General features: G+C 40.1%; 1 protein-coding gene and 2 non-coding genes across 4 annotated transcripts in view; 1 reads left to right on the forward strand and 2 right to left on the reverse strand.

Annotated features, from left to right (window-relative positions):
- The window catches only part of fchsd2 (FCH and double SH3 domains 2), a 76,240-nt gene that overhangs the window by 31,542 nt on the left and 23,408 nt on the right, over window positions 1-21,290 (reverse strand). For both annotated transcript variants that reach the window (XM_028572603.1, XM_028572604.1), the window contains exons 3-8: window positions 18,235-18,280; window positions 7,417-7,496; window positions 5,367-5,511; window positions 5,070-5,203; window positions 2,163-2,217; window positions 1,797-1,925 (exon numbers count right to left, since the gene is read on the reverse strand). In XM_028572603.1, coding sequence (XP_028428404.1) covers window positions 1,797-1,925; window positions 2,163-2,217; window positions 5,070-5,203; window positions 5,367-5,511; window positions 7,417-7,496; window positions 18,235-18,280 — 589 coding nt within the window. The remainder of the gene's footprint in view (window positions 1-1,796; window positions 1,926-2,162; window positions 2,218-5,069; window positions 5,204-5,366; window positions 5,512-7,416; window positions 7,497-18,234; window positions 18,281-21,290) is intronic.
- On the reverse strand, window positions 17,933-18,006 carry trnat-agu (transfer RNA threonine (anticodon AGU)). Its single transcript has one exon. It is a non-coding gene; the product is annotated as a tRNA-Thr (tRNA).
- Window positions 19,996-20,068, forward strand: trnam-cau (transfer RNA methionine (anticodon CAU)). Its single transcript has one exon. It is a non-coding gene; the product is annotated as a tRNA-Met (tRNA).

Genomic DNA, 21,290 nt, shown 5'->3' on the forward strand with positions numbered 1-21,290 from the left:
CACAGCAATGCAATGCACTAAGAGCAAAATGGATTTTAAAGGTTGGACATAAGTGCTATTGGAAATGGAGACCATGATGAATGGAGTAGTATGGAGTAGTAACATAGTATGTGGTTTTACAGTGATGCTACAATTACTAGAATGGTTTCTGAGTTGTACAGTATTGTGCTGTTTTTGGTTACCCATGTTGTGTGGCTGCTATTCTTACGTCTGCCATTGATGCTGCTTTCTGGGCCGTGTGTCCTAACATATTTCTGTGGAGCAAAAAATGTGAAAAGAACTTGTACTTTCGTGTAATGCAAATGTTGGTCCGCCTATTTGGAGTGTTGTTATCACTGACTTTCAGGTGAAGACCTGTAAACACTGTAAAACTGCAGAGGAGGGAGAGACAATGAGCAGATTGCATCCCTCAAGCAATGTCCCTTATTCTCTTTGTGTGTTTGAGTGCATGCATTTGTGCATGTGCATATTTCCCCGCAGTCCTGTCCTTCTGTCGTGAGGAGCTACGGATCTATTATTCAGAATGGCCTAATAGTATAGATGCTCATACACGCCTAAGGCAGAGTATGTGAGAGTGAGGGAGAAAAGAAGACAGGGATAAGCATCTGACGATAGGATTTACACAAAATGTAAAAAGCAAATAAAGGAACAGAAAGCAAAAAAAAAAATAGAGATAGAAGCAGATCAAAAAATCAATTTGCTTTACTTTAATTATAAATGAATAGCATATTCATTCTGAACGTATGCAACTTACTTCATGGTTTAGACTGAGAGGAAAATTAAAAGCAGCAACACAGGTGTAAAGTCAACTAGCTAAACTGCCACCACAATGGTATGTCGATAATTTAGTCTAACTTCTTCCTGTGTTTTGATTCTGTGCATGTGCCAGAAAGGTCATGCAGTACCATGTTGATTACACGCAAACAGCAGCTTGCTACCACTGATGAAATAAATATGAGGGGTGACAGCAAATTGGCTTCTGTGCCACATTTTATCACTTTAAGTTGCAGAACTTGCTTTACCAATGGCGGTGAGGTCATAACTTAGAAACAATCAAGTACATTAAAAATATTGTGAAACCTACATCCCACAACCGTAATAACAGAAAAATACAAACACAGGGATGTGTGTCATATGAAAGTGTCAGATGTGATTATGAGGCCAAAAGAATATGCCATTCACTGAACACGAAAGAAGAAAACATCACTGATGCGGCAAACTTATTTGCATCCCTCCTTTGATGACCTTTTGTATTCTATCTACAAAACAGTTTTAAAAATGACAAACGTCAAAACGTATTAAACATTGTGGAAAATATAATGTCATGCCTACAAATCATTGGTATCAGGGTGGCTCATTTTGCTAGATTTTTCTTTACATAAGCCCCTTTCAAAACACAAATGCTGAGAACTCTATGACTCTCTTTGAAGACTTGAAACTGTGAAATCATCACTATCTCATGTATGATTGCTTTCCCCCTCCAACTACTTTGGTGACACAGAATTTTTTATCCCAAATTGTGCTTTAATTCAAAGTAGCTTTCCCCCTTTGAATTTGGGAACCAGGAAATATGTCTCCCTGCTCCTGGAAAATCTCTCTAGGTATTAAGAGCGCTTGAGATTGTAAAGTCAGTACTTGGTGTAGTAAATGAAAATGTCATTACTGCATTACAAACTAGAATTTCAGCTGCCCAGAAATGTACAGTTTTATTAAAATGTCCACATGCATGGTAGGGAAGTGGATTCTCTCTCACACCACTTACATCTTCCAATTCTTTATATTTGTTGTGTAAATACCTGTATGCAGTGTGGTAGATCTGTATGGTAGTAGCGGTCGTGGTGAGCGTTGGCAGCAGCTAGAGTTAGCAAGTAGTCGTTCCTGGCGTGTGTCGCCTTGGAGTTGCAGTCACTTCTCTTAGCTTTCAACTGAAATGAAAGAGAAACAGACGATATTGCAATACTGCATTACAGTAACAGAGCTTAGAGCTTAAAGCTTTAAGCGGAGTACATGTGTCTCTTTTTGGGTTCTGGGCTCATTATGGAATCAAAGTGAAACAACCATTTTTGTTTTTGTATCATGGTTTAAAAGAGTCAGCTTGATAGCTGTGCTTTAAGAGGGAGTGACAGTGTTGTGTTTGCGTCTTTGTGAGCGAGCCCTCTTACCTTTACGCTTGCTTTCTGTAAACTAATTCTTGACTGAAAAAGACCCAGTTTAGACCTGAAATAACAAAACAGAGCAAGCAAAGAAGTTAATCTTGGATCTAATTCAAATGAATATGAAGGTATCTACGCACAATCATAGATTTAATTAAAAAAACGATCCAGGCACTTCTACAAAATCATAACTCTGATCTCTAACCTCTGATTCAGAGTAGGCATCATATATTGACCCTCAACAGTCTGGAGCTTGACAGCAATAAATCTCAGGCTGATCCGGTCATCGTGATTTATGTTGATGGTGACATCAGAAGGACGACCTGTCTCATAAAATGAGAGTGAGCCTGTGTGCTCTTGCTTTTTGTTCTACTGTGCTTATGTGCGTGAAAAGAGGCTGTGTGTATTTAATTAACTCTCACACATACAGATGCAAAATGCTTTAAGAGTATGTGATGGTGTCTGTTGCTTGCCAGTTATGTGCGAGTATGTGGTGGGTTTCTATTTCTGTTGCACTGCTTTATGCAGCCAAGTGGTGTTGAAAGTATGAAGTGTGTCTTGTGTCTCTACATTCCCACCAACTTCTTCCTGTGTGTTCCTTGTGCCTGATAATGACTAATATCTCGCCATTTGTCTCTACTGATATACACACACGTACAATCACATAGAGGCACAGCAGCAATGCAGTAATTTCTGCGGCTGTGTCTTTCTACTGAGTGATAGAGAACAGAAAAGAGTTGACTGGCCAAATCGATGTGGGCGCTAACCGGAGCCGAGAATTCAATGAAGTGAAAATGTCACCATACCTAGGGCTGAGAGGAAAACAACACTCAGGATCAAAAACTTTGGTACTAATTGTGGCACAAAGCTTCAAAATAAGTTTTATGCTACTCAGGGAGCTATTTAGTGATGAATATGATGAATAAACATTTTATAAAAGATAAACAAATGACAATATATTTCAATATACCTAGAAAGCTGCAAAGAAGACATTTTATGCCAGATAGAGCTTCTATCTGTCCTTCAAAAGGAAAGAAAAGACAGAAAAATCTAATAGGGTTTTAGTTTATTGCTTGGATTCACACAAAGAAAACAGCACCCACCAATGTTGTCAATCTTCTGTTCTTTACTTATCCTTTTATGGTGTTTTGGTCCCTTTTCATCTATATTTTCTTTGTCTGACTCTCTACAGATTTGTAATTGGTTGCTTCTTTCAGCCTTCATGATGATGTTTCTCTATATCTCTTTCTCTCTCTGACCCTGTTTTCACCTTTCACGGCCTTAACGTCCGTCTTGAGCGATCAGATCACAAGTGGACAGCTGTAAGTACAGGTGAAAACACTCTCAGGACTCATTGAGGACGCGTTGAGATTGGATCCCAAAAAACGCTTTTGGAGGTGGTTTGAGCCACATGTGTCCACATTCTAATAGCAGTGAGAACGGGGATGTGTCCTGTGTCCACATTAAGGACCGCCTACTCATCTGTGAGCTGAAATACGTAGGCTAGCCTACTCATTCAAAGCATTTCTCATGTCACAGAAACCAATGAGTGAATCATGTGTTTTGGATGTTTTTATCATATTCTGTTTTTATTCTTATTCTAGTTAGTAGGGCTGTCCTCGACTAAAGAAATTCTTAGTCGACTAACACTTATAGGATTTTGTCAACTAATCGATTAGTTTATTTAATTGACAGAGCTGTGCGCTTTGAGACGTGGTTAAGACTAGAAAAGCACAATATAAATGTAGTTAATTAACCATCTGTAAAACTGAGTTTCTCCACAATTAATCCTGCAAAAGCACCACTTTAAATCTTGTGTTTACCATAAATGTGCTCAGAAGTTTCTTGGAAATAAGTAATTAAGCATGAATAAGCATAAAAAAATGACTAATCGACTAAAGAAATCTTGGTCGACTAAGACCAAAACGACCGATTAGTCGACTAATCGACTAAGAGGTGGCAGCCCTACTAGTTAGTGCGTCTGTGTTTTTGTTCCTGCATGCTGCTTGCTCCTATATCCCCGGCTGTCTCGAGCTCTCTGCAGTGCTGTTGTCTTGAAAATACCATTATTTTGAGTTCAAAAAACGTCCCAGAATTCACTAATGTAGGACAAAAGGGCTACTACTAAACTTCCTGCTCTTATGTCATCTGCTTCTGTTATTGATTAGTCTCGCATTACCGGAGCTACACAGCGCTGTCTGGAGTTGACGGTGAAATGTGTGGTCAATACAGCATTTCCTATTAGTTCTTCACAATAAAAGTCCATCGTTTTGGTATTTGAACGCTTTCATTGTGAAGCAGCAAAAATCAGGAAATGTTGGGGCTTCATCAGCAGTAACGTAACGCAACTCCTATAAGCTAACATGAAACAAACGTAAAATAAAGCAGTTATAATATAAAGTCAACTTCAAACCACAGAGATTCCGTTAGAAGCTACAAACAAGAGATGAACACACTAAGACTTTTTTTTAATTATTATTCTCACCAGCACAGGTCCCCGTCAGTAGATCTCCTTATGCCGGCACCCTTTTGTATAGGCTACAGTCTATGGTCAGCACACCGAGTGTGCGCAACGCTTTTTCATTTTTCACTTGATTTATGTGAAAGTAACAACTGACATTATAAACACACAACCAGCCTATATGCAAACGGAAATGATGTACGTGTTTATTTGAAGTAAAGATCTGATCCGATCATAAGTGGTCACTGAGGACGCATTTGGAGACACATTCTATTCTACAGACAGGTGAAAACACACGCACCAAGAACTGTCCACTTGTGATCGGATCACTCAGATCGGATTTTAAAACCAGGTCAGAGCAGGCCCTCGGTCTCTCACTCACACACGCACGTTCTCTTTCTGACAATAGAGAACATCTGTTAAGTCACACATGCACAGCACCGTGGTGAGCTTACTTGGCCTCTATGTCAGCCTTCTCTCGCACAGCATGGGCAACCTGCTCACAATCGTAGTATTTTTTCTTGGCTTTGGCCAACTCCTTCACCGACTCCTGCAGCTCTGCTTGAATGCCACTCAACTGATCTATGGTCTGTGAAGAGAAAAAGGAAAAAGGAGTTGTTAGAGAAAAATCAGACCAACATGAGTCACAATACCTCAGTGTGATTCCATTGAAGGATGTTGTCGAGAGGGACAGAGACCGAGGATTGCTATGGAAACTATGACTAACTCCCACCGTCCATGCATCCGCTCACCTTTTTGAGTTGCTGCTCCTTATAGAGTCGAACAGTCTTAGCGGGCTCTGATACTTGACTTTTGTAGTTGTCACACACATTGAGCCGGGACTGGCTCACCTGCACGGTTCCTTCTAAGTAGGCCCTCCACACTGCATACACATTCCTAGTTGGGAGAGAAGAAGCACAAAAATGCTGGATGGTTACAGTTCTACAACGTACACTTCGAAGAGCAATTACTTAGAAAATCACAAAGTTCTCATGCGCAGTGGCACATTTTTTTAATTCCCCATACACCACTGTATGTTTGTCTGATAAACTGTATGTGCATGCCACCTGGAAGGGGAGAATATTTGTGTGTAGACATGTTGCAGTAGTTGCTAGAACCAACAAACATAAAACTAATACCAGTAAAAACTTTATTTTTTGTTTTAATAATAAGTTGGACCCAGGCACGTAGCCAGTAATGGGCCTGGGCGGCACTGGCCCACCCACATTACTCACTGACCCATCCAGCCAAGTTTGATTAAAATAAATTTTGTTAAAAATATAAAAATGCATGGAAGAAAAGAAATCAATATTAACTTGACATATTGTTGACTTGTTGTGTGTGTTTAATGTGTCTACTGATTAAGACAAGTTATAAGAAGCCTCCGGAATGTAATCAGTTGCTATGATTCCGACAAGCAGACTCTCTGGGCTGCCTTCAGCCAGCTAGCTAGCGGGATTTTCAGCCAGTGTAACAATACCGCCTCAACAATGGCTAAACAAAGTTCTTTACTGTGTTATTTAAAGGAGGAGCTTCTCTTCAAAGTGGTATGAACAGTTTTCGTGGTTGGAATACAGTGTAAACAAGGATGCGCTTTTCTGTCAAATGTGCAGACATTTCCCCAGCGGAGCTGACAGCCCATCTGGAAGAGAGGAGTTTGTTTGAGTGTGTTTTTCTTTCTTAATTCAAAAACTCCGGCACTCATTTTCTTATTTCGTAAGAAATTGTGAACACTGATGACGCCTTCGTGTTTTGCACACATTAAATGTAAATGGCTAGCGCTTTTCTAGACTTAACGACTACTCAAAGCGCTTTTACATAGTACAGGAACCATTCACCATTCACACCCATTCATACACTGTGGCCGAGGCTGCCACCTGCTCATCAGATAAACATTCACACACATTCACACCACGATGAGAAAATGACTTATCTGTGACAGCCCAGAGTTTTTGTTTTCTTTGAAAATCGTTAGTGCCGTGCATCCAATCACTATCTAAAACTTGTAGCTGTGCGGGCTACTTTCCATTATAATCTTTCTTAATTCAAACAATGGTCGGCTGGGTATTTTCATTCTTTGATTTTGTTTTACTGCTGATTTGGGTTGTTGCTGATTTGAGCTGCTAGCGCATTTGCTGCTTGTGAGTTGACCATGGTACTGAAGCAACAATGGCTGTGATGAATGCTTGAGGGATATGTTACATTGCGATTTCTGTGCTGTTTGGGTTTATGTTTAGTTGCTACTTTGTGCAATACAATGGTTACTTGTACTGTGCACAGTAGAGCCGATGCTGTTGGTTCTCCATAAAATGGACTGGTTTTAGTCTAAGAGCTTTGTTGGTTGAGCGTGTTGTATAGACAGCGTTTTGCTGTTATTGCCTTTGTAATGCAGAATGTTGAAAAGGGAAATTGTTGCTGTTTTTTTCAGTTTTCAGTTTGTCTATGTTTGTCCTTTTTTTCTACTTCTAATTTTTTCTAAGTCTATAAGACTCACTTTTGCATTGGCCCACCCAAAATATAATTTCTGCCTCTGCCACTGGTTGGATCCAGTTTAAGGTTTCAAATTTCAGTACCACTGTTACAGTAAATAAAGACTCATAAATGTGCTGTAGACCATATTCCAGCAGAGCACTGATTTGGCGTTCATCTTGGTGGTGCAACTGGCTGTAGGTAAGAGCAATTTAGAATGGCTGCAAAATGTATTTTTGCTTATGGCAATCTATGGCTGCATACTTCTAAATGTCACACACACACACACACACACACACACACACACACACACACACACACACACACACCTACCTGTAGTCTGTTCTCTGGTCATCAGGGTTGATTCCAGGCCAGTCTCTCTTAAGGTATTGGCTTGCTAACTTCTGCAGAGCCTGAAAGCACAAATGTAAAGTGAACAAAATTAAAGGCAAAGTTCCTCCTGTTTTCTGACTAGTTTGTACTTTGTCTAAATTACAGTGTATTTGGACCATGTAAGAATGTATGTTAGAAAATAAGGGACAAGGTGGAGACAGGAAGCGAATTTGACAAGCAAATCAGCAATGTTGTTAGAATGAGCTTTTTCTAACTTCGTCTCCTGGCTAAAGTTAAGTCCTTCCTTAACAGGCACGATCTAGAAAAGGCGATTCATGCTTTTATTAGTTCAAGGTTGGATTACTGTAATGCTCTTTATGTTGGTCTGACTCAAACCTCCATCTCACGACTTGAACTTGTGCAAAATGCTGCTGCTCGCTTTTTAACAAATACATTGAGACGTGCACACATCACTCCCGTTCTCTACACCCTACATTGGCTGCCTGTGCGTTTTATATTTGTTTTCAAGGCCTTAAATGGCCTGGCACCGGAGTATTTGTCTGAGATTTTAACCCTGCATGAGCACAAATGGTCATTGCGGTCTTCAAATCAACTGGTTTTAGAAGTCCCAAGGTCTAGGTATAACTGGTAATCAGGCTTTTGCAGTTGCTGCCCCGAGACTCTGGAACAAGGTACCCCCTGATATTCGCACTATTACAGATCTAGCTCTTTTTAGATCCAAACTCAAAACCTATTTGTTTAGAATGGCTTTTAATACGTAGTAGTGGTGTGACAATTTCCCTCTCCTCCTCCTGTTTCTATGTAACCTTTTCTGATTTTACTGTTTGCTATGTTTCATTCTTTTTATTGTATGATATGTTGTTTTATTCTTGGTTCCTGATGTAAAGCACTTTGGATACCTGCTGGTTGCTGTAAAGTGCTATATAAATAAATGTTGATTGATTCGTCTGAGTAGGAAGCTCTAATGAGTCAAATATTTTCTCTCAGTATACCTTGAGGTGCATTATTGCATTGATACTATGACCCGGTTGGAAAAAGGAATCTGTGTTTATAATGTATCCATTTAATCCATACTGTAAATCTAACCAAAATTATATTAGATATTAATCTATTTTAACAGATAGATGTTGCTTTTCCTGCACAGTATCCCACTCGGACTGTGAGCGGCTTTACTGTGGCTGATTTGGACTTCATTTTAGCTTGGTCGCCTCAAGTGCCGTTTTCTTTTGAACAGTCATTATATTTCTGCTTCAAGCACACAGCCAAAATCTTGGCTTTTGCTCAGTAAACACTACCACTATATAAATGGATCAGCTCTGCGTCAGCAACAGTGACTCCCCAGTCAGCTCCTGTGAGAATGAGCAGAAACCCAGAGTGCTGCAAGAAAGGGTAACCTACATCTTCTGGACTGGGTCACTGTGTCAGTAGCGACAACTCGCAGGCACTGCAGTGCGATGAGTTTGTGTGTGTAGGGGTGGGTAGGAGAGCAAATCCTCATTAATACAACAGTTTTTAACTTTTTAACAAAGAAAAACAACAAATACAACAACCCAATCAGAACAAACAGCTTAGAGACACACTGAGTCATTCCTCCAAGGCACATTCTTCCCTTTATCTATTGCATCCATCTTCCATATAAACCTGCATGTAAATCCGGTCTCTCAGTTCGGTTTTCAAATCTGTCCACCAGTCAGCAACTCTCTGCTTAATGTCTCCCTCCATCCTTCACTCTACATCACTTCAAAATTACAATTCCCACACCTCAACATTACTTTACACATATTTGTACCGTCTCTCCACTCTCCTCCCCCCTCTAATATCAATATTAATGTTCAGTTGTCTTCAAATCTCTCTCTCTCTCTCTCTCTCTCTCTCTCTCTCTCTCTCTCTCTCTCTCTCTCTCTCTCTCTCTCTCTCTCTCTCTCTCTCTCTCTCTCTCTCTTATTTCATTTAATCACCTTCTATCTCTCTCTCATCTTGCCCTTTTTACCTTTCACAGATGGTGAATGAGGCCATACAAAAAACTCTACTAGTTCTTCATTCTCTTGTTCCCTGGACCTGATATTTGGTTCCCTCCAGCTGACCTGGGGGAGAAAGTGGCCCAGTGACCCCTGGCACCCACCAGCTAAATCCTCTAGAGGACAGGAAGAGCCAAGTGGTTTCTAGAAAAGAGTCAGCGCCCACTGTAAGAACAACTCCCCATTACCTCAGCAGTGTTCCTGTCTGAGTAAATTGGCAGCCAGTGGAGTAAATATTTTGTAGTAGACTAAATTGAGTGTAGACGTCAGTACTACTTTGAGTCATACTCTGCCAGCGCTGCCATAAAGATGAATGTATCTTACATGAAGAAGAGGTAACCTATTTCTAACTAACTGTGTGGTTAGCCAATGCTAGTCTCATTAATGTAATATTTAGTCTGTGCCATAAAAACACCAGATAAAGTAGATCCACACACACACACACACACACACACACAAAGAAAAGTCATGGAATAGAAACTGCCCTGTCCAATTCATGCAGGGTGTGGATGGTTTTGATGGAAGACGGTGAGACTGTGAGTGTGTTTTTTAGAAAAAAAGATGGGATAGAGAGAGTGTGTGAAGGACGGCTGGAGAGGAACACAACATTAAAACTGCAATAGAAGTGTCTTGGATTTAATTGCCTTCCTGCTGTATAAACAGGGATCATTTGTGTGTGTGTGTGTGTGTGTGTGTGTGTGTGTGTGTGTGTGTGTGTGTGTGTGTGTGTGTGTGTGTGTGTGTGTGTGTGTGTGTGTGTGTGTGTGTGTGTGTTTCTGGAGGGGTTACGTAAGGACAGTGACTGAAAGCGGAGACAGCCACTGACTGTGAGCTGGCTGGCTGGCTGACAGGAGGACTGATTTGGCAGCTTGACTTCCACACCACGCTGCGCCCTATCAATTTATCAACAATACAGTGACACCAGATACTGTATCTTGGTCCAGTTGGACATCTGGGATTAGCCCTCGTTAGTGGCCCCTAGTGGACACTATGAGCATGCCCTTCAGCCAGTTGACTGTCAATTAAAAGGTGCTCTAAGCGATGTCACGTTTTTTAGGCTACAACATTTTTTGTCAGATACAGCAAACATCTCGTCACTATCCGCGAGTTGCCGGTCCCCTGAACACACTAAAAAAAACGCGGTCTCTGTAGACAGCCCAGGGTCCACACACGCCAACAAAAACAAAGTGGTCCAACCTGGACCATACAAACATACACAAACCGTGTTCCAGTGTTCAGCCAAAAACGGACATGAGGAGGACGGAGGAGCGAGCTAGTCTCCGTTTTGTTTGAAAATACTTTGAACGTCAACAAGAAGTAACGTCACCCAGTATCGCTTAGAGCACCTTTAAAGTTAAAAAATTAATTTCACACTTTAAAATCTATCTTAAAACATGGCTCACTGTCATTGTAAGCTGTGCATTGTCAACTCATATCTATAACAATAAACAAGGCCCCATTTTTATGAGCTTTCCAGTTTCACTATGGGCAACAGCGACCAATGACTACCTGTATTCCATTGTAAATATGGGCATGTGGGTATTGCAGACTTAAAAAAAGGTGGATCAATCCATCACTTATACGTAGGAGTAACTTAAACTTTTTGATATTAGTGAATGTCCATTATTCAAGCCATTGCCAAATGAGTTGCTACAAAGCTGATTAAGACTATCAGCTCCACACAACTCTCTCTGGATTTCTCAGTATGGCTATGTTCAGAAGATTGTGTCGTCCGGTGACTTGAGTAATGATAATTACCTCTTCTGAAGAGTCCATCATGTTTTTTTTTAATCCTCCCTGTTCTCCTTGCATACTAGCAACTGCGTGGAGGAGGGGTGGGGGCGCGTGCACGATCACGGAAGGCTTGTATCATGTGGACGAGTCGACAGTGTTTTTTGTCATCACATAGAATTCCCCATGGGCGAGACAGAAACGACGCACTATAGCTTTAAGTAAAGACCACCTCCATTTGCTGGCCTTCCTTCCTTTTTTAAAGCCAAAACACAATTTAAAAGCATCTTAGAGGACTCTATGGTGGTAAAATCCTGATGCTCTTTAATTTTCCTTCACTGCATCTCTCTCTAGCTTCCCTTCTGACTGCCTTTCTCTGTTTTCCTCTTTCCTCTACCTTTCTATATTTCTCTCTCTATTCTCTCTCCCAGCTCCCTCCTCATGTCATCCCTCCATCCTCCTCTCTATGCTGTCACTGACAACCACCTGAACAGCATGTTACTATGGCAACTCTCTCCTTTGCCCTTCCTGTGTGGTCTGGGTTAGGTGGAACTGCTCGTTAGACACACATACAGTGAAACAGACACACTCACACACACAAACACACACACACATACATCCTGTTTTTGTGATCAGAGTGGCATACAGGGTACCCAAACAGCAGGATATCCTGGGGAGACCAGTGTGTGAGAAGGGTTGATAGACAAAGAAAAGGTAAAAGGAACAGGAAGAGAGGCTGATTATTGTTGAATATTGTGTATTGTAAGCATGTCAGTTAGTAAGTAACGGCCTGTGATTATTTTCATCATTGTCAAACGATCTCTGTGAGTTCATTTGGGTGTTCACAGCTGCATTCTGGCCTTTTCTAAATTACAGATAAATCCATGGGAGACACTACAATTACAGGTTAAAATAAGGTGACATAATTGTTACTCATTGGGCTGAGAGGTGATTTTATTTTTTCGCAGGATGACATTGTTACTTTTAACTTACATTTTGCCACACCCAGGCAGCTCATACTGTTAACTGTTCAAAAAAACAAATGATTACTTAAGAGCAAACTAAAGGGAAAACAAAGAAATGCAAAGAGCAAGAATGTAAGTCCTAATTTCTTAGTGACTTTAAGTCACCAGTGTCTATGCTTCATTCATCTCTTCATAACTTTGATCTTTCCATTCATTTGTCACTGTTCTCCCAGCTTCACATCCTGCCAAACAACTCTGCAGACAGTCACCTTGGGACTTCTGTTTACTCTCGCTCTTCTACTCATTCATTTTCTGCTGTCTCTGGCTCAGTCACTTGCGCGACCTTCTCTATCTGCGGTCTCTCTCTGATTTCTTTGTCTGCCTTTTCAACCCCCTTACTTTCTCAACTTTCACCTAAATCAATATACTTGATTTTCTCTCCCATCTCTTCCTGTCTGCACTTCTATGCCTTATTTAGTGTGTGTGTGTGTGTGTGTGTGTGTGTGTGTGTGTGTGTGTGTGTGTGTGTGTGTGTGTGTGTGTGTGTGTGTGTGTGTCTGTCCGCATCTGAAGAGTAAGCTAAGGTAAAGACGGGGGATAAGTAAGAAGAGGGTGAATGGAAGAGGAGGGAGAGAGAGTGAGAGAGAATACAGACCAATGATGCTATTGTTTAAAAAGAGATTGTGTTGTGTGTGACACATTGTAAAAAGGTGTTGCGCGTGATGTATGTGCTTATGCGTGAGAGAGAACAGGAAGATAAAAGAGAAATCGTCACTTTCCTCATCGCTATCTCTCTCCTGTTCTCAGTAGGGCTGGGCATCGTTCAAAATCTTTCGATCCGGGGCCAATTTCGATACCTCAGTTTCGATGCCGGTTCCTAACGATACTTTTTTCGATACCATATGTTTTAAAATCCATTTCAACATCAACAAAAATACATTAAACACAAAGCTTTTATTTTCCACCTTAATTGTGAACCGTAACCGTTTGAAATTCTGGTAAAACTGCTCACTCAGAGTAACATTATTAAAAGTGCCTTGCCTTGCAAGCTCAGCCTGTCAGTCAGCCATCAGGGCAAAGAAACCACCATTGTGCCTGCTTGTCTAAGAGGAAGTGTAACGTCAACAGCACAGCGACCGCTTTCAGCTCGCCATTAATATCATATCGCAGCAAACGCTGTCTGCGTGAAGTTTTGAAAAATTGTAACCACACTTGAAACCACTTTATCAGCATCGCCGTGACTCACTGTGACTTCAACAAAACTGCAGACAGTTTACTCCGTCCGCACCTCTCTGTGTGTGTGTGTGTGTGTGTGTGTGTGTGTGTGTGTGTGTGTGTGTCGGTTGGAGCTCCGCTCTGTGTCAATATGCGGAGAGGACAGATAAGCTTGCGCTTACGCGCTCGTGCGCTTTTGGAAACAAAATTTGGCACCGAAAGATAAATATTATAAATAATATATGATAAATAATAATAATTTTTTTTTTCCGGTGCCATAAAAGTATCGACGTTCGGTACCCAGCCCTAGTTCTCAGACTTCTTTTCCATTCTATTAACCTTGTTAAAATCAATGTAGATCAAATATTGGTGCTATATTGGATAGCCTGCATTAGACAAATATATAATTAATAAGTTAGCTTTCATGGATGTGTGCATCTTATGTAAGGTATGTGTCAATGTATGGAAGGAAGAGAAGGAGGTGACGAAGGAAAAAAGGCACGATGGAGAGGAAAAAAATTGAATTACAAAGAACTCTGTTTGGAGTGTGCAGATATACTGTGGTTAGACTATTTCAGATCTAATGTATAAACTGAACCAACAAAAAAATGCATTTTATTTAGAGGAATTAAAGACCTTGAAAAGCCCCAATAATGTGAAGGCTGATTTACATGGAACAGTGCTCTACGAGTGAGCAGAGGGACACTGACAGAGCGACAGCCACAGCAGGCTGGCCTTTTTGGGAAGTACAGTGAAGTCTGACCCCAGCCTAAAACTATTTCAGCAATGTTGATCGTGCGAGGGGAATAAAGGACAAATAGCTAACACACATGCTAACACACACACACACACAAAACATGGAGCATTTGATTGGCGGCTGGTATTTGCGGCTGACTCCTTCACAGAGGGGATGCCTGGTTTGACACAGTGAAAGGACAAAGGTTAAACAACAGCATCTTCACTTTCTTTCTCACTCTGTTGTCCTTTCTACACCACCCCTCTGGTCTTGTTCTCTATTGTGTTAAATGATCATGTCTCTTTCTTTCCCTGCATTTCTGTCTGTCCCTTACAGCTTGCGCCTCTCACTTTCTCTGTCTGTCTCTCTGTTGGACCACCTGATTGGCTGGATTTCTGTGTGTATCGCCAAGAGGGGGCCAATGAGTGAGTGGAGTTTTCGCCAGTGGTCGACTACCTGAGTGTGTAGTAGAGTAGAGAAACGATACGCATAGGCAGACATGCCATAATAAAATGCTATTTTAATAACAGTAAGGGAAGCAAAGAATGAGTTTGCTTATTTATTTCCCATTCATCTATTTAAAAAACACTGGACTCAGACATTCCCACACATAAATACACACACATACATGCACACACCTATAATTAGAAGGGGATCCATTGTCGTATAGGGTGGGTGGGGACGTTGCTAGGCAACTATTTCTAAGGTGAACAAGACAGTGCTGAGGGAGAATAGTGAGCGATAGAGAGAAAGCAAGATGGAGTAAAGGGACACACACACACACACACACACTTTTCCCCTCTCACTGCACATCTTTACTCTCTCTATCTCATCTTGTGTATGTACAATCCGGATATTAGGGCTACAAAATAAGAGCTTTTGTGTGGACAGCTGCATAAAGTGTATATTTGTATGTTAATATGTAGTTAAGAGCTGGATCGGTTATGTATTCAAATGTTTTTCATTAAGCTACAGGAGGACTGCAGCTGAGAGCATTTCTCAGCATGTCTGTATGAATTTGTGTGAGTGTGCATATAAGGGGATCTTAAACTGAGCAGCATCAAAATTCAATAAAAATCTGACTTTCACACTGTTGGCGGCAGGCACTGCATGGTTTCTACGTAGACACTGTTCATCTAATGCTTAGTAAGAGGAGTATGCTGACGCAGCCGTTCACTGGGAAATGTATACTATTTTAGTTTTGTGCCTCCTGACAAATCCGCAGCACACTACAGAGTGGCTATCTGACGGGTAAAAATAATTTCATGGTAAGGAAGAAGTTCTCCCTGCACACTGTGTTTAGAAATACTAACACCTGTGCAAGTGTCTTCCCCCAAGCCTGAATACTGATGATATAGCTGATGATACAGCCTTTTGAGTTGAAATAATTTTCAGTTTCAAGGGATCAAAAGTCTGTTTCAACAAACACTGGAACTCAATGAGATTAAATTTAATTGTCTCAAAAAGTTAAATCTTAAAATATACTACAGCAGTTAGGCTATAGAAAGGAAGAGAAGGAGGTGACGAAGGAAAAAAGGCATGATGGAGAGGAAAAAAATTGAATTACAAAGAACTCTGTTTGGAGTGTGCAGATATACTGTGGTTAGACTATTTCAGATCTAATGTATAAACTGAACCTGATCTAATGTATAAACTGAACCTGATCTAATGTATAAACTGAACCTGATCTAATGTATAAACTGAACCTGAAACTGAAAAGCAGCCCTACATGATCTGATCTACTCAGATCATGTAGGGCTGCTTGCTAGGTAGAATTGCAAGTGGCAAAAATACAAAGTCAAAGTCACTGAAAATTGCTACACAGTCTAGTGCTGAGTGCATGTAGGGCTTATTTACATGCAAAAACCCTTTGTTGTATCCAGTTTACAAGATTCATGATAACTACGCAGCATTTCATAAATCTGAAAACAGGAAGAAACAATGGCCAAAAGAACGAGCGAAAGAAACACTGAAACATCTGCGAATAACCAAACCAGAATATGGGAAGTGAAAGCAAATGTGGCTTGCAGCACGTATTACTTTTTTTGCATACGAAGAATGAATCAAAAATTCTCATTCGCAGGTATCATTTTTGCGAGTACCTCGCCTAAGTTGGCAGCACATACAGGATGTACTAAAAACTGTATTTTAGCCCAGTGACTGAATCAAAATAAAATGTATCCATTGGATACTGCTGTTAAGTTTAAATTGTAACAAATGTGCTGAACAGCCAAGTTCAACTGAAAACATTAAGTGCTTAATGCACAACTTCTGAGCCTTGTGGTCAGGCTTCAGGAGAGTTCTAAGACTGATGCACTGCTATATGTTTGATACCATTTACAAGACAGGCGCTTTAACCAACTGAGCCAGAGCGCCATGTCAGTAATCGATTAAGAAGCAATTTTTTCTATTCTGCAAACTTAACATAAAGGAAATCCATTGAATTGAATTATCATAAACATATTGCTTTTAAAACAGAAATGACAAAAAAAGAAAAGTGGAGTAGGCTTTTGTCTGGCCAATCTTGTAGGGTTTAATCCGCACGTAATGCAGTAAACAGCCAAGTTTAACTAACGCTAAGCTCTTAATGCACAACTATTGAACCTTCAGGCTTCAGGTGATGTAGTGAAATCTAATTAAATATATATATATATTAGGGCTGTCAAAATTAACGCGTTAATTTTTGCGTTAATTTTTTAATATTTAACTCGTTAAAAAAAATTAACGAAATTAACGCAGCTGTGTTTGTTTACTTCATGTGGCGGCTGAGAAACGTAATACGTCTCCATAACAGCAGGCGGCGCTACTCTGTATTGTTGCCCAATTAATGAAAACCGGCAGCTGATTGGACGAACGCATCACATGGGTTTGTTTTCTCCGGATATTTAGAGCCAGACTGTCATGGCGGCCGTTCAGAATACGATCTCATATTGTACTAAGATAGTTCACTGAAACATGTTTCTGAAAACATTTTAAGTGAGAAATAGGCCGTGCAGTTGCTGAATCTGTCTTCATTTTAGCTCAACAAAGGTCAGTTTAGAAGATTTTCGTCAGATTTTGAGAGACCAGTCACCTCACTCCGCTCGCCATTTCCGGGTGAGTCCTGACTGCCCTGCCGCCGACTGAACATAGGCTCGTTGGAGATGAACTGCTCCTCGCCTGTAAAGTAGACGAGAGCAGGCGACAGCAGCCGGGGACGGTGACAAAAATCTGCTCTCAAGTCAGACAGTTTCTAGCCGTTTCCAGCAGCCTTCAGCAGGACTAAGCCAAATTGTTGCTGCTGTTGTTCTGAAAGATATGAAACATTCTGAACTTAGCAGAACCTTTCCTTGTTTGGTTTTTTCTTCATATTTGCAAAGTTAAATGCTTTAGCATTTAAATATCCATTATTATAAGCTTCAGTCTCAATTTAAAAAATGTTAATTGATTGACAGCCCTAATATATATATATATATATATATATATATATATATATATATATATATATATATATATATATATATATATATATATATGTTTAATATATTTAAAGTTTTTAAAAATCAAATTTTAAAAGGTTTAAAATGTATAATCCTAATGGGGGGCTCCCGCATGTTCCTAAAAAAAAAAAATACAAAAAGTATGATCCACAACATATGTTACAATTACTGCTGAATTTACATGTATAATTAATGATTGTTGTCATGTTTTTCTGTACCTAATTTTAATCTTTACCATCAAAGTATTGACATTTACAATGCATCACAGTTTGATATCAAGAAGTAGCACGCAACGCATCAGTACTCTCAGTAGTTTTTGAGGGAGAGGACAACACTGTACCACTGAAGAAAAGGCACTGCTGGGATTTGAACCCAGGATCTCCTGTTTACTAGACAGGCGCTTTAACCAACTAAGCCACAGCGCCTAGTGGGAGATATGTGGAGAGACAAATGTTCAGACCAATGGTGGAACGGCGCTCCCTTTCAGTTTCAAAAATAGAGTCAACGTTTTGTTTTTTGGGAGGTAAATGTTTTATAGCCAATTTACCACGGATATCAATCTAGGGCCAGGCTTTAGGAGAGTTCTAAGACTGATGTAGTGATATTTGTTATATTCACATACCAGTCTTCAGCAAGATTCTAGCCAGTCTTACCTGTGCATAGTCCCTCTCCAGCTGTCCCTTCTTCAGACTGTAGGTCCTACAGAGAGAGAGAGAGAGAGAAATGTGTTCAGTTGTTTGAAGGGGGTAAATAGTATATGTAGGCTTATATTAAAATCAATTCAGTAGCTCACAAGTTATTGTCATTTGTAAGTTAAGACATAAACATATTAAAGACAGGAGGAAGAATATATAAATCAGATTGTCATTTTCAATGAATAGGTTCTTATCATTTTGGCCATAATCCTGCAGCCCTTCGTTCTGACCCACAAAATGCACAAACCCCTACAAATTCCCCCGTTGCCGTCTCTACAACACACAACATCCTGGCAGCAGAGACAGTGGAAGCTCTTATCACAGTCCAGGAATGTGCAGAATGGAAAACATAACATTACGTATACGATTACACAGACCGATAAATGTACTGGCACGGTTTGCTAAATGAACAAAAGCGGCATACTGGAAACGACCACACCGAGTGAACAAATATTTTACCTGTATATTTTGACAGGAATTTGACTACTTATATTCATATATCATACCCATCTTTGTGTACTATATGAAAAAAGTAGAATGGTCCTCACTAGCATTAATATGTTATATAAATGACTCCTACTAAAACTGCCTCAGTACATGACATCTCTTCTAAAGATTAAAATTATAGTTTTCATATTGGGACAGTGGTGGAAGCAACTCGGAGGAAGCAGTGCACTTGGCGTCGTAGCACCCACAGAAATTGCAGCTGAGCGCTGCGCTCAAAAAGTTTAAATGATTTCAACTTGTTGGCGCTGACCTGTCAAGGCGCAAAACAAAGCCAGAAGCAATAATGACGTATATCTGCGTGGAGCTTTTGCCTCTGTTTTACCTCTGATTATGTGCAGGCGCCTTACCACTGCACTTATAAGTTGTTTGGGACCTACAAGTATAGTCTCACATCACAAAAGCTTGCATTTCTCTCTGCATAATTAGTGTGGGTGGGAGTCAGTTTTCACATGTAAATGTAGGCAGTGTGGAAGTGGTTTCACAAACAACCTAATCATTAGCATTATCTTTTTGGTTATTCACATGCAGATGTTTAGGACTCACTAACCCACTTGGGAGCTCCCATTTCTGGACCAGTTTTCTTTTGTTTTTTTTATTGCGAAAGTGACTTGCTCGTCAGACCTGAGATCTGTATTATGTGGGAAACATTACACATAGGATTGGGCAGACTTGTATGACTGATGTTGGCAGACACAAGCGACTCAGATCTAGATTGCTGTTTGAAATAAAGATGATGTGAGGGAACAAAAATCAAGCAACAACAGGGAAGTGAAACCGTGGTGGAAGACGCAGAAAAGGAAGACAACACTTACTGTAAGTGTAGACAGCGTAATTACTGCTAATTACATTCAAACAAATAGGACAGCGCTTCTTTTCAAATGTTTCCCAAGACATCCCTTTTGTGTTAAACCTGCTGTTTACAGTTTTCTAAACGGGCTGCTTTACACTTCTAGCTTTAGCTAAAAAAGAGGCATGATCAATTCTTAATGACTGAACCAGTCTTTTAAATCCTGCATACAAAACTGCAATATTTCCAAATGTCAATGATCTACTGCAAGAGATTGGAGCATGTGTTTAGTGTTTAACTCCACCCCCACGCATGTCAGTGGAAATAGGACACACGGCCCTTCCCTGATCTCACTGATACCTCCACCCCCGACCTTCAGTATTGAGTCCGCAGTCTAAAACAGACATGATCAGTCAACACTGCAGGCCTCGTTGGCGCAGTAGGCAGCGCGTCAGTCTCATAATCTGAAGGTCGTGAGTTCGAGCCTCACACGGGGCAGGTCTTTTGAGATCAATTTGAAAACCAGCCTTCTCACCACACAACAGCAGAAAGTCCACCTGGAATATGGTATGTGCCGGTTTTAACTGCTGGTGATTTCCAAATCTCCCCCCCTAAAAAAAAAGTTGTATAATGGATTAAACTGGAAAAGAATTTGGTGTTTAAATTCATAATAGTTGCATTAACATGACAGAGAGTTTCTCTAAAAAGGAATAATTCTGTATATAATCACAACATTTATGTAACCCCTCACATCAAAATGAGCTGAACACCCTACTTTGCAACATGACACTTGATCACAGATGTTATGTGAAAACTGAGTGGAAACTGTCTCCTGACTCAGGGCATGAAAAGCTCTTTCTTCTTGCTGTTGGAATATGGAGCTAAATCAGGGCCAAATGTTTTGTTCATTTGAAAAAAATATATATAGTTGAAAAAATAAAGCTTGAAATTGAAAATTTAAGTTTTGGTCAAAACTTGGAAAAAATAAAACCATGTATTCAAACTTAAAATAAGTGTACCAATTTTTCTTTCAGTTTGAATAAAATATAGATTAAATTCTGGAATTATTTTGAATAAATTATAAATTTTCATTTTTCACTTTAATATTTGTTTTCAGTTCCACATTTCATGTTTTCAGATTCAAAACTTATTTTTTTTACGCCTTCAAATCTTTTTTTTTTCGGTTTCAAATCTTTTTTTTTTTCGTTTTTCAGATCTGTTTTTCACTTTCAGATAATTTTTTTTTTCGGTTTCAGACTTTTGGCCCTGATTTTGCGTGGGGGCGTGGCTTCAACTCAGAGGGCGTGGTATTATGAGTGACAGCCTAACAACGAAGGCAGAAGACTCCTCTGTCATATTGACTTCAGGAAATGGTGTTACTGTGAGAACTATGACTGAATGCTTTCTATCCACTATATACATGTGATGTTTACTTAATAAACTGATGCAAGTGACAAAGTTCCATTTAAAAAATTGTATTGGACAACACATGGTACCAATTACACTATAAGAGCAATAAACTGATTGTGCAGTTCGGCAGGAACAATGACTTCTCCCACTTCCATGTATGACATTGAATGTAGCACCACAGTATTCACTCGGCAGTCAGCATAGCGTCCGCTCCGCTTAAGGCAACCTGCTGGCGCAGCCCACAGGTAAGACATGTGAAAGATATTAGCCTTTTTGAATAGATACTTTGGGACATTATCCCCGCAGTGGC

This window comes from Perca flavescens, chromosome 3 (genome assembly GCF_004354835.1).
Source record: "Perca flavescens isolate YP-PL-M2 chromosome 3, PFLA_1.0, whole genome shotgun sequence".
Classification (NCBI taxonomy): domain Eukaryota; kingdom Metazoa; phylum Chordata; class Actinopteri; order Perciformes; family Percidae; genus Perca; species Perca flavescens.